Source organism: Astyanax mexicanus, chromosome 3, assembly GCF_023375975.1.
Source record: "Astyanax mexicanus isolate ESR-SI-001 chromosome 3, AstMex3_surface, whole genome shotgun sequence".
Lineage (NCBI taxonomy): Eukaryota > Metazoa > Chordata > Actinopteri > Characiformes > Acestrorhamphidae > Astyanax > Astyanax mexicanus.
The window spans coordinates 49,140,247-49,160,008 of record NC_064410.1 but is presented as its reverse complement, the minus strand read 5'-3'; the positions used below and the strand labels follow the sequence as shown (position 1 = coordinate 49,160,008).

General features: G+C 38.7%; 1 protein-coding gene and 1 long non-coding RNA gene across 3 annotated transcripts; one reads left to right on the top strand and one right to left on the bottom strand.

The window, feature by feature from the left end:
- The first annotated feature begins 1,209 nt into the window (after window positions 1-1,209).
- LOC107197912 (uncharacterized) lies at window positions 1,210-19,718 on the top strand. Of its 2 annotated transcripts, none has more exons than XR_002651717.2 (2): window positions 1,210-1,965; window positions 17,583-19,718. It is a non-coding gene; the product is annotated as an uncharacterized LOC107197912 (long non-coding RNA). The 2 variants fall into 2 exon arrangements; XR_007438079.1 differs by lacking the exon at window positions 1,210-1,965 and adding an exon at window positions 5,784-6,922.
- On the bottom strand, window positions 2,363-5,353 carry dlx6a (distal-less homeobox 6a). The gene is made up of 3 exons (XM_007259826.4): window positions 5,017-5,353; window positions 3,660-3,853; window positions 2,363-3,055 (listed from the first exon to the last, which is right to left on the bottom strand). The coding sequence occupies exons 1-3, from the start codon at window positions 5,324-5,326 to the stop codon at window positions 2,816-2,818; spliced, it is 744 nt and encodes a 247-aa protein (XP_007259888.1). The 5' UTR covers window positions 5,327-5,353; the 3' UTR covers window positions 2,363-2,815.
- Window positions 19,719-19,762: the final 44 nt, after the last annotated feature.

The following is a 19,762-nucleotide window of genomic DNA, read 5'->3' as shown; positions in this document are numbered from 1 at the left end:
TAAACATAAACAATATATTTTATATACAGCATATACTATATTTATAATATTATATATTGTATATGTACAATATAAAACTAATCTAATAAGGATCAACCCCATGAAACGTCGGATTTCCAAAAGCTAAAACCCCACAAAATCCCAATATAACGGTCCTGTTTATCTTGTTTATCCTCTAAAGCCCCCGCGCATGTACACACGCACACACACACATACACACACTTCTGTGTGCCATTATATCGAGGACCTTGTTAAATTCCGACTGAACATGTTGCACTCCCCGACTCCCTCTGCAAATGGCGTATGAATAATGACAGTTAGCTTTACTGGACAGCTTCAACTGTAACACTCCACAATAATTACACTTCCACCAGGATTAGGCTTCCATTATCATAATCTGGACATTTACAATTATCTATCATTTGCAAAGATGCGCTTTGGTTCTTGATTGCAGAAGGCTGTTTTTTTCGCTCCTCCAGCTCGCCAGCACTAAACAGTGACAGTAATAACGCTTAATTTTTGCAGGCGATATATAAGAGGTGTCGGGGTGTGCAAACACTTTCACACCTGGATTTGCTTATGCTGAAGCACCAGCGTTGCACAGGACCGGGCCGCGCGGGGTGCGAGCCCAACACAGAGCTTCTGGGAAGAAGGTAAGCACTGGGCTGGGCTGGACTGGGAGGTTTTGAGCGGACAGTCAGTCAAAGCTGTGGTCAGCGGCGGCTCGGTGGGCAGCGGTGCTGGGAAAGTGCAGCAGACTGTGACGTTTATGAAATGAAGCAATGGAGAAGTGAACCGGTATAACCAGGCGGAGGAACTGGCATGGGCGATGGGCCCAGATTGTAGCATGTTTTTGAATAGTGTTTGGGAATACTGTTAGGAAGCATTGTTTCCTTCTCTCTCTACATCTCTCTTTCATTCTCTCTCTACATCTCTCTTTCATTTTCTCCCCGTGTGTATGTGTGTGTGAGAGAAAGAGAGAGAGAGTCTGTCTCTTCCTCGTTCCATATCTCTTTCTCATACCTCCTGATATCTCTTTCAAGCTCAAGTCTGTCCACCTTACTGTCTGTGTGTGTCAGATTACATGTCTTTGTGTCTGTCTGTCTGCATGTTTGTACGTACGTCTGTCTGTCTGTATGTCTTTCTAGCACCGCCTAAATCTGTCTCGAGCTTTCATCTGTGTAGTCCTATCATCAAAACATTCAAACCCTCGTATTTTCCCAAACCATTTTTTAATCAATGTAAACTATCGTACTTCTGGTTTTATTCCAGCTTGGGTAAACTTCGCCTAAACCAAGACCAACATGGCCTATACTGTTGCAGCATTTTTCAAAGCTAATTCTCCTGTATATTCCCCAGCAAACATGTAGATTATCTATCCACGGTTCGTGGTTTGAGAGAATCAAGCTCCATTTAGTGCTGGCAGGCTGGGGCAGCTGCAGGGGCTTCTCCTCTCCCTATTCAACATTGTCATTTCACATAATATCCCAAGCGTTCCCTCTTCGCAGCAATTTGTACATGAATAACCGAATAATTTCGTCTTTTGTTTCGTCTTTGCTACCTCAAATCCAAATAAAGATGCCTTTCAGTATTAAAAGTGGTAGAAAATTACAGGTAATTATCTTTGACGGTAAAAACGCTGTAATCAGCGGGCTACATCAAAAATTACCCTAATTATGTCAGCATTTATGAGAATGGAAAAAAAGAGCCTTCACTCGGATAAAACCCATAAATTGTCCCAAATATCTCCTTCATATTGAAGGAGAGTGCAGCTGGAGGCTTTGTTCCCCATCGATCCTGTGGCGAATGGCATTCAGCACTTCGCACATCCAAGACAGGGAGAGAGAGGAGAAAAACATTTTGTCAATACTGTAATGATTGAGGCAGAGAATGGCAAGATGGACGAGATGCAGCTCTATTTTACGGGAAAAACCCGTCGAGAGGGACGACCACCTTACCAACGGGGTAAGCTATTTTGTTATTTTCCTTTAGATTAAATGTATACAGCACGGACAGAATTCAAATGTTCGTTTTTACAATGTTTAACAAAATGTAGGGTTTTTCTTTCTTGTTTTTTTGTAACGTTTTTTTTTACATCCTAATGCATCTTAACAATGAAAACTACACTGAACCTACTAGAAACTATTTAGAAACTACTAATTATAATAACTACTAATTTATCACCTAAATACAAAAATCTACTCCTAATAACACTGTTCCATTAAATCCATTAAATAGAAAATATCAATACCCCTTCCGAACATAATAACAATATAAAATATAAAATAAAAATCAATGACGCATTTTTTGAAGCCATGGTTTACTCCATTTATGACAAAAACATAAAAAGTATTTTACAACTAAAATTGGACAATATATTTACATACAAAATTGCTTCTTTTGCATGACGAAAAACATGTAGTCATAACGCAAAGACCGCATTTTTTCTTTTTTTCTTTTTCGTTTTTTATTTTTATTTGGGTTCCTTTTCAGCAGTGACCCATGGAGCTTTGCGAAAGGTGTCCCAGCCCCTGCCCCATGCTGGTGAATGGACGCACTTGGTTAAAAGAGTCAACAGATACAACAGCGGATGTTTTTCAAAGCAAAAAAAATCCTGTTCGGGCTGCGACGTGTCAGTTCAAGCAGTTCAGTCCCGAGATCTTTGCTCCGCTTGTTCTCCAGCAGAAGAACTGCTCTCCAGAAACAAGACGAGAAGTCCTCCAATGATGGCAACGTTTGGCTACCACTGCTCAGGTAGGACTAAAGAAGGAGGGCACGTGCGCTGGGCCTGGGGCCTGGCCGGGTTGCGCGTAGCCTATCTCTGCATGGAGTCCTGGTGAGGAGAGGAGTACCAGTGCGAGTAAGTGGGCATGTAACTGTTGGCGGACATGCTCGCGCCTTTGGAGGAAGCTGACACGTCCCATATTGGCGGGATGGCCGGAGAGCGCGGGGACAGCGCCAGGGAGCCAGGCAGTGGCTCGCTCTCGTGGGGGTTGCTACCTTGCTTCAGCAGCTTCTTGAACTTCGATCTCTTGTTCTGAAACCAGATCTTTACCTATGATGCAGAAGAAGAAAATAGAAACTAAATATTGCTTAGGTCCATGGATACAAAAAGACCCTTAAAATGTATGTTATAAAAATTGACGCTGTTACGTAAAAAAATACAATGGGTTTTACAATAGAACACGCATGAATGAATATCATTCAGTGTAACCGTATTTTATTTAAAGTCATTTTAAAGTCGTTTTCAAGTCATTTCAATTCATTTTTGTTGGGCCATTTTATCCGAAATGGTTGGTACAATGTAAAGATCAACTACCAATTTTACAATGTGTAAAAAAGCGTGAAAAAGGGAAAACGCAAAAATATCAATATAAGGTTTTTGCGTGAGAGCGACAGCATTTTATCAAACGCTACAACACAATACAACACATTTTATTTACGTACAATGATCTGAATTATAGATATTATATACTATATATTACAGCACTCCAGTCTGAGGCTGACAGAGAAATTACACACTAGACAGATAGACAGATAGATAAATGAAAACCCAAATATGGGACAGTCATTGAAACTGTGGTATTCTACAAGGATTAACATCGTCCATTAACAGCCCACTGAGGAAGACCGCAGTCTGGCAGAGTGTCATATAGTACCTGTGTCTGTGTGAGGCCGAGGGAGGCTGCGAGCTCCGCGCGCTCTGGCAATGCGAGATACTGGGTCTGCTGGAAGCGGTGGTTCAAAGCCTGCAGCTGCAAACTAGAGTAGATTGTCCGCGGTTTGCGAATCTTCTTGCCCTTGCCGTTGAACCTTATTTCTCCGTTTTCGATTACTGTTGTTTTCTGCTGTTCTGAAAGAGGTAACGTCACGTTAGTGGGGCTTTAAAATAGGTTCTAAAACATGCGCATTAAAACAAAGGTGATATGTCATTAAAATCACATTTGGTTTCATTAAAAACATTGTGTGTGAGTGTGGAGTATACATCTAAATTGGCAAATAGCCTTTAAACTGACTAATGAAATAAACGTCTTTTCTAGAACTTAAAATAGTTTTTCTACGAGATCGTACTCAGAACCTTTTGTAGCATTTTTAAGAGTGTGATATCGAATTTTATTACATTCTATAAAGTGTTTTTGCAAGAGTACCATTAACTGAAATGTTCTTTGGTGAACCAAAACAGTTTCTTCAATTGCATTGGCACCTTTACTTTTTTAAATAGTGCAGAGCCTGTATATTTGTTTATGGGCAAAGCACATATTGAATTAAAATAAAAAATTAGCTGTAAACATAATAAATAAAGGTGTTTAAAATGTTGTTTGAACGATTTAACGGAAGAGCCGTTTTTATTCATAAGTACAAGAAACGCACAAGGGTGTGAAAAAATGTGTAAAATGTGGAAACAAATTTTTATATTGACTTCTTTAAAGCTTCAAACTGTTCTTCATTCGTATATCCCTTTTGCAAAAATGAGTCATCTTTGGCATAGCTCATAAAACCATTTGTAACCCCTTTATTTTAAAGTGTAGAACTGAGCAACCAATGCATTTCATATAACCCTATACAATAAATATAACCCTAAAAAATACAATGTATGGGATGGTCTTGAGGACAAAAGTTACATTTCCATCAACTTGTACATGTAGGAACCTGCTTTCAGCGCCCAGACAAGAGGCAGTAATTCAGATGCTAATTATAATTTGCAGTGATGGGGAGAATGCCCCGCGTGTAACTCCTGCAACGGTTGTCATAGGGCAGACGTGGATGCACAGAGAGCAGCTCTAAAACCACCATTATGTGCTTGTCTGAACATCTGCACAAAAGACCAACATGGGTAAGGCGCCTTACAGGCTCCTCTTCCGCGCTTCATCGAATTTCGCGTCATTGAATCTGGCACAATATGCATTAAAACATTAGAAACAGCTGTCTTTTTAGATTAAGGAAAGGACATAATCGAGAGTGCTTTAGTCTGTGTGTATTCTTGTGTGTGTTTTGGAATGGAAAGGGCTCTCTTACCTGTGCCGTCAAGCCTCGTGTGCGCCGTGGCCGCGTTACTGTGGTAGGATGGCAGGTAGGGGCTGTGGTGCGCGTGGCTCATGTACGAGTAGGTGAGCGAGCGGTTGTAGGAGCCGGAGCCCGAGTAGGGAGAGCCGTCGTGCTGCTGCTGGTGCGTGCCGGAGTGCAGGCAGTGCAGCGGGTAGTGTCCGGCGCCCACCGACGGCGAGCTCTGCTGCGAGGGCGCCTGCTGCTGACCAAACTCCATGAACGCCGATTTGGACGAGTCCTGAGCCTCCAGACCGTCAGCCATCGTGCTCATGGTCATCATCAAATTTGCTGCTTCGAAAGCACTTTACCCCCCCCACCCCCACCCCACATACACACACAGTCACACACACTTACACTCACTCACTCTCTCTCTCACACATACACACGCACAAACGCACGTTCACGCACACACCTTCACTCCAAACGAGGTCCTTTTATGTAGTGTTCCCCTTCCTCGCGCTCCTTGTTTCCCAAATATTGCTGATGATTACTCCAATTTTTGGCTCGAGCGTTTTTATTTTTTTCGCCGTCGTTGTTGTTGTTTTTATTTTTTGCTCCTCCAGCGTGTCTCGCGCGCTCTATGGTGGAAGGTGGGCTTGAGTAAAGGAAGACATTTTTAAGGTGGATTCTGTTAAATTTGAGTCCCTGCTTCCAGACTTGATGCAGACACTACAAGTAAAATGGTTTTGTCTCCAAAGGGCAGCGCCTTCCGATTGGCCATTCAACCCAACGTCATCAGCTCCTGGGCTAGCACTGCTAGACTTTAGAGCGAGTTAACCTACCTTAACAGCTGCCACCGCAGCCGGGGCTATGGGTGGGATATCCCTCACACACACACACACACACACACACGTTCACCACACAGTCACCACTGAACACGCGCGCGTTTTAACACATACACACACGCTCTAAACACGGTGCCAGAATCGCAACAGCAAAGTCAGGTCGACTTAATCAGTTTGTGCTAATGAGCCAAAGAGCTGATCACTGCAATGGCTTTAGCATTGTAAATTGGACTTGAAACAGAGATCAATGAATACGAATTAAAGTTATTCGAATTAAAGTTATTACAGCCTAGGTGTAAACGCGCCTGCAGGATTGGTGAACTGCACAGAAGCTATAGTGCGTAAAATTTACAGCCCAAGTTAAAGTCCAAGGTTGTGTCACTGGATGTCCCAGGATAACTGACAACCAGCACCCCTCTCCCACAACACACAAAGTCACCACTGTAATCAGAGGCTCGTTACAGTTGAAAATATATGTAAATTACACCTTCAGTTTTAGTGCTTTGGCCAATCTAGATTTCATTATAAAGCAGGCTGTAAATATACACCACATTTCCCTCTCACTCTCGTTCTGTATTCCTATTTCACACGCTTTTATTTTGTTGTAATGGTGAACGAGTTTACTGCCGTAATATGGCGTTCATTTGCTTTAAATGGTGATGAAAAAGTAATTATAGTCGCAATCAGTTATATCCCAATTCCGTTTGATTGCCCGCTCCACTGTATTCAAATTGCCTCAATAAAATTAAGAACAATTCGCCTGTAATGATTATGGACCAAGTTTATTTTCGGAGGTGGAATAAAAGTGGATATAGCATAAATTATCCGCTAATTATACGCCAGTGTCGCCTCAATTATCCTCTTATCAAAAATGGGAGCCTAAATGCAGCGTTTAGTTTCAATTTTCTCCCCTTTTCTGTACGCAGAGCTCGCTACCTTGCTATTATTGCCAGGGTTGTTATTTACTTTGCGGCTTTAAAAAGTGCACCAGCGGCCTGGATCGCCATTCTCATCCGGCGCGGCCATTCAGTCGCTCGAGCTGCTGTCTTTCTGTCGTAACCCTGGTGGGGACCTGTCAGTTATCCGGTCAGGTAAGGGACATGCGTGTGGGGACTGAATGGAGGCTTGATGCGGGCTGTAGGCTTTATATTTTATGAAGCTCTCCGGCCTTCGTGTGGGGAGCTGATCAGCTGGTGTGTGTACTGGGTTTGTGGAGCAGCTGCTTGCGGTGCTGGTTTTGACCGGTGTGCTGGATTGATTCCCTCCAGATCGCTGGAGAGAAACCAGAGTCATACCAGGCCCTAATCCCACCAGAACGGCACAAAACTCGGCGTTCAATTCTGCTGTTTTCCTGGCGCTTTAAAAGATTAATCGTTGGTGACGCGAGGCTTTGAAACAGAATAGATTTGCTTTAATCTCTCTCTTTCCGCGCGCTCTGGGACAGAGATTCTGCAAGCAAAAAGAGAAAGATTGATATATGATTTTTTTTTGGAAATGAAGGTTTGAATTGAACGCGTTAAACATAGTCTTAAGTTCGAGTAAAACGATTACATTTTCTTTATGAGCAACATAATATTGTTACGTGAATGAGAATGTAGTACACCTTAATCGAACGAATCTACACTTGCTTTTACATTTGAAAACGGATGTAGGTTGTTTGACTAACATACCATACACTTAAATACGTGCAAAAGTGGCGTTTTCATCTCGGCATATATGTGTCTCTCAACCAATCTTATTAATCTATAATTTGTTTTTTGGCCGTTTCCGTTTTTATTCGTATTATGAGGACTCTGCTGATATTCGATCAACTCTCTTTTCTTGGAACGAAATATAAATTAAACTTAGATTAAAAGATATATTTTAGATAAACATATACATAAAGCCACCAATAATTGATAATGTTACTAATAATAACAATAATATTAACAACTATTATTTTTATTGTTATTATTATGATGATGATATTATTATTATTATTATTATTATTATTATTATTATTATTATTATTATTACTATTACTATTGCTGTTGTGTGTTAATCGTTTGCGTTATTTCTAATGACCATACGTTAATCACAATAAACAAAATCTGACTTGACTATTTTTAAAAAGTCCTTACAAAATCTGTGCGATCATTTTAAGCTGAGTCAGCAAGAAAACACTGCGATGTCAATGTGGTGTCAATATTTTTTTTTGTTCAGCAACCTTATATTTTACAAATATTTTACAGTGTATGTTAAACCATTGCTTATGGGCCCATGGTAAGAATAGTTAAATAAGCTATAGTTCGTCCATGTGATTTACTATTATTGGCCAAGATGAATGAACTTGATGAAGGTCAGTGTGTACTGGATACAGCTGGTCAGTATGAATTAATTAAGTGGTGTAAATCAGTGTGGATGGAATGGATTAAGTGCTAGAACTGGTAAATTGGAGTAAATAAAGTTCTGTAAAACTGGTCCGCATGGAATGAAGAGAGTAGGCTTTAGAGCATGTCAATATGGATGGAGTAAATAAGCATGGAGAATAATGGAGAAGAGGTCACTGCAACATTATATGTCTTTGCATGCAGGCTTTATATAGTGGCTTTTAATGGGTTCCCACTATACCCATCCTAACCATTTTACCCTTTTTATCCACCATACCCTTCATAATTACATGTACCATAGCCAGCATAATTACACCCTTCATAACCACCATATCTTCTTAAACCACCATAACCACCAGTCATCATAATTACACCCACCATACCCCTCATAATTAGGCCCACCATAACCACTATACTCGTCATGACTACCATATAGCAATACTAATACTCATCATAACTGCTATACCCAATAAAATGCAGTATCCATCATAGTCTTTATAAAATCACATCATATCATATTAGGTATCACTGTTAAACCCACCATAACTACTGTATCCACTATAACCACCATAGATATAATTATATAATTATAAATACACTCTACCCATCTCAGCCAACTACATACATATCATACATGTAACCATCATCACCACTTTAGCACTATAGTCTAATCCACCATTAACACTACACCCATTATAAATACTAGACACACCATATAACAACCATACCCATCAAACTTATTAGAATGAGGAAAGGAAGTAGAGCATCCCTCTCTACCCAACTCTATCGCAGTTTACATCCTTCTGTCCCTGCCTGTGCTAGGTTTAGACATGGACAGTAAAAATGTGAGGAAACATTCCTTTCTGAATACTTTATAATTTTTTTTTTATCTTTTACAATGTTTTTTGCATTTATACAGACACTGTTTTGCTGTTTGAGGTTTAATCTTCTCTGGAAACACTAGATTTGTTTTACAGATTCATCTCTCCTCACTGCAGCGGAGAACTGAGCTGGGTTAATAGCAGTTCTGGCTACTGGAGGCAAATGCTTGACTGAACTTTACTCAGAACAGTTAACCACTAGCCCAAAGCCTATTATTAATAATTAATTAAGCCTGACTATTAATCCATATACTACCGATAATAGACATGCAGACCAAATGTAGCGCAACACAGAATAATAATAAATCAGGATTCCTCACTAAAACCTAATGTAAATATTTATGGTTGGTCAGGAAAATGCATTTAATGTGTGTGTGGTAGGATGTGTAAAGAAAATTAGATCTGTGATTACACACATTCTAATGACCTGGAGCTCAGGACAAACAAGCTCTTTGGTTTTAACTAGTACTTCACATTTATGTTAATAATTTTAAACCACAATATTTATTTCAACAAATGACTGCATTAGTTTCTCTCTGTTCTGGACATTAAGATTAAGATGTGATCAGTTGTTTAAAGTAGCTTACACTCTTCATAAATGCACATCTTATAGAGACTCATATGAGTGGATTTAATCAATCAGATGACTCTTTTTATATTAATGAGCATCGTTATTGAAGATCATATTGTTGCTGTCATGCTGAAACTATTCTCTGCAAAATGGCAAATTTACAGCAGAAGGAAAACACTCTCATCTTCTAAAGGTAGTCAATATATAAAGATTTAATTTCATGTCATTTTGGAGCATTTGTGCTGGTCCATTCATCATGAAAATTTGACACAGTGTACAGAATGATTACCAGATTAATTTTTAATATCAAAAATATTATGCACTGTTAATATATGTTTAGGCACTTAGGCACAATATTTAAAACTGTTCTCAGATCATGTTAGAACAGATGCATGAAAATTAAATGCAGAAAAATAATTTGCTAGTTTGAAGAACAAAGCTTGATTTTAGATTTCTACCACGCAGCACGTGAATTTATTCAATTCCATTGCAAGATCACGTGATTTAACATTATCAGTCACTGATTTAGGTTAACAACCCATAAATGTTGCATAGTAACTAAAAATCGATCTAGATTTTTAGACTTACATTACGTCACAGTGATGCAGAATCATTAATATAATAGTAGTATATTATAGTAGTATTATATTTTGTATTAATTAATTTGTGATAGGCCTGTACAAATTTCAAGAGCACGAGAGCCAATTTTTCCTAGTTGATTCTCTGATCTTACCCTGTAAACACATGGCAGAGACGTGATGTTTACATGGCCATCTAAATGATCTTAGATGGAAAAGAAAAAGCGCATTAGGTTCATTATGTTCCGAGTAAAATTGCGCGCACCTCGCCGTTCATTTGGGCTTAATCTAAACGGAGGCGAGTCCGCTGAAAGATCTTTTATCTTGTGGAGAGTGTTGAACAAATGAGGACAGTGGGATTTTTTTCGGGCTCCTTTTCGGACTTAATAGAAGACATTATTAGCTGTGAGAGCAGGCAGCTCGGGTCTGGAGGAGAGGATTTGGTGGAGAGATGACAGACAGGAAGGCTAGCAATCATAGGCTTTTTTAGCCCACTGTACTGCTCGATGCCGTTTATCCGTGATGATAGAAAATTGCTCTGTTGCCAGGACGCGGCTGCTCAAATAGAGGGCAAGAGCAACATTTCCATTTTCCAGTTTGAAAGCCATTGAAATGAATTAGAAAAACGAAAAAAATCCCGCGGTAAACAAAGGGGGGGGGGGGGGTTACAAACAAAGATAGGCTTTTTTTTCTATCGCAGAAGCCCCCCTTTCAATTTAGTAATTTTTCGTTTGCCTTCCGCTCCGAAGCTCACAGTCCAGCACTGGGCTGCAAATGGATTAAGTCCCGATGTGCATCAGACGAGTATTACAGCGCAGTGTGTGCAGACCGAGCAGCAGCAGCAGCAGCAGCATTATCACACAGTCTTGTCACTCTCTGCTTACAGCCTAATTAAGCTCCTGCTTCAGACTTCACACTGCATCCTCAATCCTGCTCTGATGTGTGGAGCATGAAGAGCACCATCAGTCCCCAGTCCAGCCCCGCTATAACACACACACACACACTCTCACCAGATCAGTGTGTGATGAAACAAATAAACAAAATAGCAGAAACAGAAACAGAGTATGGATGTGTAATATTTGATAAATGTTTGTGTGTGTGTGTGTGTAATAAACGCAGGGCCGGTGTAATGGCCCTTAGAGGAGTTAGTCAGGCTGCAGTATGTTTTGACAGATTGAAAGGCGCCCGTGTGAATAGCGGGTTTGCATGTCAGCACACACACGCGCTTTATTGTTATTTGCCGCGCGCTGGCCGAGCAGAAGCGGCTCCGGTAAATCCGCGCGTCAGAGAAACCAACAACAATATTGTAAAAAGGAGGGGTCATATATTAGAATTGGTTACATAAGATTCAGTAGAAGATTTTCTCAGATTTTTTACATAATAATAATAATAATAATAATAATAATAATAATAATAATAATAATAATAATAATAATAATAGCAATAATACTGACAATAATAATAATAATAATAATAATAATAATAATAATAATAATAATAATAATATTTATAATAATTATCAACAGTAGTCTATTATTATGTCGTGAAAACGTCATAGATCCAGAAGTCCACAGACCACGACCAGACAACCCTTATTTTATAGCAAATTATAAAATGCAAATACTATCACTACTATATTTCTGTAGTATTATTTTTTTATTAACAGGAATAACAACTATTATTATCATTATTATTACTACATTTTATTTATATTAATTTTGTTGTTGTTCTTCTTATTATTATTATTATTTTGTATTATTATTAGTAGTATTAAAACATGTTTTATAAGTAGTAATATTAATGTTTTATTGGGTCAACTATCTTATTCTATATAATTATTATATCTGTATTATTTGAGCTAACACACACACATATTTGTGCTATTATCACAATAAAATAAGTATTATTTTATTACTATAATTATTACAATATTATGAACGAACTAATTACTATTATTACCTTGTTATTATCAGTGGTATTATGATAATCATTACCACAATAATAATAATAATTATTATTATTATTATTAATAATAATAATAATAATAATAATAATAATAATAATAATAATACAATCAACTATATTGAGCTGTATTATTATTATTATTATTATTACGTTTGAGAGCTGTGGTAAATGTATGCTAAATTAATTGTCTTCTGTTAATCATATGTTCACTCTTCAATAGATGCGCGCGCGCTCTTTGATCTTTGAGAAAGTGGCTGGGCGCGCGGCTGGATTCATGTTCAGTGGAGAAGTCGGGATTTGGAGATGATATGATTTTGCATATGGAGAGTTTGTCCAGGCAGGTGGCTCACTCTCAGGGTGGAGCACAAGTCCCCCACATCACGCCTGGCCCAGACCGCAGTGCCTGGATCATCAGCCCGTATGTGGGTTTGCTGGGTTTACTTGTTTCCATATCTAACAGTGTCTCAGCACTGTCTCTGTTAGCATCTTTCACCTCCTCTTTCTCCACTGCAGCGTCTTCCTATACTGTAACCGCGCTTAGAGATGCTCATTTCTGGCTGTGCTCCGTTTTAATTTGATTGGCAAAACAGCATTAATGATTGCTTTGTTAAATGCGCAATAATCTGTACCAAAAAGGCACGAGGCATTAATGAGAAACTGGTAGACAGTAGGGGAATTATTGTGCTACATTATACACAAATTATATTCTAACTTAAATATGACATATTATTATTTTTTATATTTTTATATGTTTTAATTAACATAAACTGTAGCTACTGTTTCCAAACTGTGAATGCACTGAGAGCTGCAATCTCTCGGCCATTAACAGGAGGATGTGAAGGTGTGTGTGTGTCCGGATTTATTTGAGAAGTGTCGCGGTGATGTTGACGAAAGGCATTTGGATCGCCTCATGTACGACAGTGTTTACTGAACATGAAGGTATGCGCTGAGCTGAAATCGCGTGTGACTGAACAAGACGCTGCCCCGGTCCGCCCGCGCTCAGACCCGGCCAGGAGAAAAAGCAGAAACAATGAGGAGAGCAGAACAATGCAGAGCCTGAAACTCAAGAACGGTGAGTTAGATGAGGCGGAAAAACGCGCAGAAAACAAGTCACACCTGCTGCAGCTCCTCATGGCCACTGCATTCACTCCACACCAACAATCTATTACACCCCCCACAATCCAACTACTGTTCATGACCTCAGGATGGCACACAGGAAAAAAAACACAGAAACCTACAAACAATATAAAACGACTGTTCACGATCAAATAATACAGCCATATTTATTATCATAATAATAGATACATTATTAATAATTTATCTAAATGTATGTTCTGTATTTAAATTTTTGGTGAAGTCTCTAAATAAAAAAGAGAGCTGTGAGAATCCTGTTTGCTCTATTGGCCTATAGTTACAATGTTAAATAGTTAAATACATTAAAAGGTACAGTTAAAACATATTCCAAACTTTATTTAGGTGGTAATCAATTAAATTAACTTTTTATTGTAACAAAAATTTGCCATACTCAATAAATATAATGCCACACATTTTCTTCAATTGTGTTGTCACTGTTTTACTAGGCCACTGTTATACTCAAGTTAACCGAATACAATGTAAATGCTTATTACCGGTCATGTTAGTTAGATTTTTTTTTCCACAAAAATAACGCACACATAAAATCTAAAGAAACATTACCTGGTTCATTCACTTTGTTATTCAATGTAATAACTATGAATTAATTACAAACTATAGTATGACTTAAATATGTTATACTCTTTATAAATCTATTATATTATATGCATATAATAATTTTATTGGTTTTGTCTCTTTACTATATATATATATATATATATATATATATATATATTATGAAATTCATAATGCTATACAGTTTAAATGTATCTTTTAATTAAACAGTACAATTTAGTTGGCCATCTTAGCAGATAATCATTCTATGCCATTTCACATTTATTAGTGCTTTTTAAACAAAAGTCCCCAAGCTCTTATTTTCATTAGCTTTAAATACTATTTAAATTCAAGGGTTTTAGACTGTGTCCATTTTGCCAAAATGCATGCAGGCAATCACACTGATAACCGCTCTTGGAAATGCATCCACCAAAGAGCTTATTTAATCAATACAAGAAGAGGGTGCTCATATAAATCATGAAAACAAGGCAAAGCGATTTTCCAAGATGCATCTTGCAATAGCCCACACTTAGCCACACTATAAGACAGCACACTCCACTTGTATCACAGTGTCAATGTGTGTGAGAGGAATATGACGGTATGGTGCTCCAGTCTTATGAAGACCAGTGGATGAATTGTGCAGGTCTTATTTTGGATCAAAATTGATCTAATTTGGTCACAGCACAATGTGGACATGTGGCTGGAGTGGCATGATATGGTTGGGGGACTGTCAGTCAATAGACCACATGCATTCCTTGACTGGTTGCCTGCTTCTCCAAGGGCTCAACAACAAAAGAAAAAAAGAAGAAAAAAGCCCAAAGATCTGCCAAGGTGGTCTAACAAGGTGTACAGTGCCCTATCCCTTGTGGTTTCTTTAATAGTCAAATATGTGCTGGTCCAGAGGTGTAAACTGTAGAAGCTGTTCTTGCAGCTTGTAAAAAACTGACATGAAAATACATGCCTCAAAAATTGTTGGTGACAAAAAAAAATTGTCGGTGTGATTGCACAGGTGAACCAATTTTGGCTTCAAAAAGAATCTTTACATAGAATGGTAAATTAGATAAATAAGCATGTAGGATCATTTTTTCTTGTGTTTGGAACCCCAGTATGTGCCCCAATCCTACCAAATCCGCAGTTTGCATTTTCTGCTCTAGTCTTTCACTGGTGCCTCGCTATGTTTTAACTAATGCAGTACGTTTTTTCCATTTGGAGTGTAACAACTATATCACAAAAACTTTATTTTGTTGTTTTGCCATACAGCAATCAATTTAAAATTATAAGTTTACATGTAAAGTGTCAGGCAGTGGTTCATTTAGTGTTGTTTTTACACAAAGACCACTAGATGGCAGTGTTGAACTCAGTAGTTAGATCCCACTGTTCTGATTGCATAAAAAGTATTTTTTTTATTCAGATTTTATAGCTATATTGATATTGTATTTTTCTAATATTCAAAAAACTCACATCATAAGCCCTGTACCGAGATATATATTATATCACCATGTCCCTATCAATGTACAGCCCTAATATCTATATATAAATAAAATAAATATTTACCTGTTTCTAATATTTAACATTTACACCTTATAACGGTTATTTAAAAAATGAATAAACCCAGCTAAAACAATACCATCGCGCCTGACAGAGATCAAATATGATGGCTTCATCACCCACACCCAGCCACCTACACACCTACCCATCTCCCCGTCAGTGACGTCCATCCATGTCCCCCACCCCCACCCCTTCCCCCCACGGCTGGTTGGTTTCTACAGCTGCAGTGAGTGAGAAATGACCGGAGAATTGGCCTCTGGGAGAGCAGCAAGCCATCCTGGTGCTATTAGGCTCGTGGCTAATAATAGGTGTTTCAGTCCGGGGGAAGATCAATCAGGGGGAATCATAGGGAATGTTCTGAGGAGCACTTTTACACATCTGTCCAGATGGATGAAATTACACTTGTCTGTTTTTAGTTGCATTACTCCTAAATTGGTTGTCTACTTTTTTTCCTGCTCTCCAGCTCTCTCCCCTCATTCATGTGTCAGTGGTCTGCAAAAAGGATTCAGCGCTAAACTCCCTGTCATTTTAGTCATTTCCACACTCACTACCCCCCCCCCCCCCCACTCTCTGCTGCACACCTTTATCTTATTTACCTACTTGCATCTGAACAAAAGATGACTGATGTCTTCTGAGAGTTTTATTCGCACAAAGAGACTCGCTGCATATCGGTGGATTCAAACTTTTTAATTCTATTTCTAAACACCTTGCTTTTTCCTCACAAGCCCAGTTACTATTTTCAAAATTGGTACTTTGAAATAAAATGTTACAGCCCTTTTGCAATTTAAGACTCAAAATTTAGCACTGGTGCTCCAATGTGTGGCAGTGCTTTTGTTGTATTTGCATAATGTGTGCGGTAGTCTTGTTAAGGTGGAACTCTAATCTATTTAAATGCAAATTATTTTCATGAGCAGTAAATTTGGTCTTTGTGGTCTAAATCTGTGGTCATCAGTGCTCACCGCTGCTCCTGTTAAGGATATGATATCTATATCTATATCTGTATCTATCACTAATATCTGGCCGTTGCTCTTTCTTCCCTGGCCCACAGTAACCTGACGGATATTAGAGTAGGTGAGTGTACTGGGCTGTGGAGGTAACCACATGTTGGTCAGACCCCCTGTGATTCAGTACTGCCAGGTAACTGGCATGATGTGTCTGTCAGACATCAGACAGGCCTGTGTGGAGACTGAGAGGGGTCATTTACAGACTATGAAACAGCTGCATGCATCTGTGATTTCGGCCAAGGTATCTGACAGGTCAAAACACTATACGTTGGGGAATGACAGTGTGGCGGGTTCGAGTGTATCGGGGTTTTGCCTTTTCAATGATGCCCTTTTTGAGTTTTATATAGCGTTCAGGAATGATATCCCACCTAGCAGTTTGACAAGACTGATTTGCTCGTAAGTAAGTATCCCTGACTGGGGGCTGACACTCAATGTGGCTACTCAGTGAAATGACCACTCCAAGCCTTTTTTGGATCAGTGAAAATGAATAGTGTACATCATTGTTGTATCTTTGCCTGTAGGGCGCCTGATTTGAGACGGTCTTCTATTGTTGATTGCTCAACATTGAGAGATATTTCAAGGACTGAAAGAGCAGTGTGAGGAGAAGTCTTTTAAAAGAGGAAAGCAAGATGACCGGAGGAAGGAAATCAAGGCTCCCCAATGTGTCACCTTAGCAACGGAGGAAATTAGCATTGACTTCTGAGCAAGGCCTCCAGACTAGGCTTCAGGGTATTTTGACGGTTTGAGAAGCAACAATCAAAAGAGTGGATCTAAAGACACGCTTGCCAGTTCCATTTATATTGAAATCTGTGTCTTTTTCCTGCTGATAGGACCCAAAAAAAGTCTTAATGTATGTATTTAGCTCATTTTACTGTGTTGCGCATCTCGCCAGCCATGGCCCCATGCTCATGTTTGCCTCCCACTGTGGAAAACAGAACGCGTCTATGACAGTGAATGCATTTCAGAGTGCTCCCAACACGAGCTAGAGCTGACACCGGCTCCCTCATTCCCAGACACCAAATTCAGCTCTCATGATTGCCAACACACATAATGATAGCGTCTCCCAGAGTCACAGAGGTGTCCCACTGATGCGCTGGCTCTCTCTCTTTCTCACTCTCTCTTTTTCTCTCTCTCTCTTTTTTCTCTCAGGAAATTTGCAGGAAATTCAGCAGTGTCTGCCCCGGAGAGCCCCGCCAACTACGCCCATCAGAAGCTGTTGTTCACTGAAATGAAGTGCAGATTGTATGCTCCGGCGCATGGAGCTGCTCGCTGGGTCCTCTCATCGCAAGAAAGCCCCACCACTGCGGAGGAACAAGCAGGAATACATTAAAAGGTAAAGAGAGATCAGCCAGAAGAGGCACTGCTTGGCACCGTGGTGCTGGAGAGAGCTTTCAGCCTGATGGTCGTGTCATCTCTGTTGAGGAGCCAGAAGGGGTGGAGTTCAACGACGTTACTCATGGCAACGGTTGCTAAGCCTCGCTTCTTGTTGATGTGGTTATTTGTAAATCAAAACTGCGCGCATGGCATTAGCAAGTCCTATTTGCAACAAAGCAATCGTGCATTTATGTAACCTGTACGTACTTTCATGCACAATTGTGAAAAACCTAGAGGATTTGAATAAATATTTCAAATGAGCCTTTTCAGATGCCGCATGTGTCATTTACTCTAGGGCAATCATGGTATGGGAGGATCTGAAATTACACCCTTCAAGGTTCCCTTAGTAGAAGCAATTGTTATGTATAGAACCCTGGCTGACGACTCAACAAATCTTCTGAAAGCTTAAATGGTTCTTCTACATAATAGAGGATTTGAGAGAACCTGCTCTGCATGAATATATTAGCTTATATACAGACAGTATATATTAATTTTCAGTTGAAGTTACAGTTACATTTATGATATTTAGCAGAAGCTCTTAACTAGAGCAACCTAAGGAAGTATTTAGATGTCCACTAAGAAAAAAATCCTACCTAGTTTAAATAGACTAGGGTTCAAAGATGCTGTTAAGCAGAGATACGACAAAATATATAGATCAGATATACATACATCCATATTAGTGACAAAGAAATAATTTAGAAATCAAAAAAGACATTTAATTGGTTCTATGCATTACCCAAAAAGGTTCTATACTTTCTCCAAGCCACGTAACCTTTATTATTCATGTACTATGTGAATTGCAGCAGTGCGCCAAAAATGATATGAATAAATGTTTTAAACTGGCCTTTAAAGAAACTGCATGTGTCATCTACTCTATTGCAGGCATCTTATGGGAGGATCATAAAATTACACCCTTCAAAGCTTCTTTAGCAAAGGTCCAGGATATTAATAGAACAGTAAATGCTTTCTAAAGGCCTGAACAGTGAAGATCTTACTGTATTTGCTTGTATCTGGTTTTAATGGTTCTATGCAGTAAAAGCTTGTTTAGTGAAGGTCCTGAATATAATATCACTGTCCAAGAAAAAAAGAAAAATATATTTTTTTTACAGTAATTGTTTTTCTTCACCTATAAATTACTATTTTGGAAATACTTGTTTTTCTTTGGACAGTGATGATGTATAAAATTACAAAGAATCTCCAGAATGTTTTCTGAATGGCTCACTGGTAAAGATCTTACGCTATATATTTCATAAATCTGCTCTTCAATCATTCTATACAGCACCAAAAGGTTTCTTCTCCAGTTTCAAGCCACAAACCCCTTTTTTCATGTACTATGTGAAATGCATTAAATATGATAACAATAAACATTTCAAGCTGGTCTCTTCTAAAACTGCATGTCTCTTCTTCCTTATATTAAGAATTTTGGAGAAGAACCATGAAATCACAATCTTCAATGGGTTCTTTAGCAACGGTATTTGATGTATAGTACAGTTACAATTCAATTAACCAATAATTTAATGGATTACTGCATATATATACTATGTGAAATGCACCAGTGCACCAAAATGAGTGACTATCACTAAATATTTCAAACTGGCCTTTCATGTACTTTATGTCATCTGCTCTATTGCAAACATCTGATGGGAGGATCATAAAATGACACCCTTCAAAGCTTCTTAAGTAAAGGTCCTGGTTAAAAATAGAACAGTGACAAACACAAAGAACCTTCTGAATGCTTTCTGAAAGCCATGGTGGTGAACCTACTGCATATGTTTATATCTGTTTCTTTAAAGGCTTATTTTTAAGGTACCAAAATGGTTTCTCTATGGTAACAAGTACACATAATGTTTATACACTTTATGTGAAATGTATCAAAGACTATATGAATAAATAAACCATATGGACATAGTATTGAGGCATTTGCTTAATTATTGTTTCATGTCATTCAGAAATCA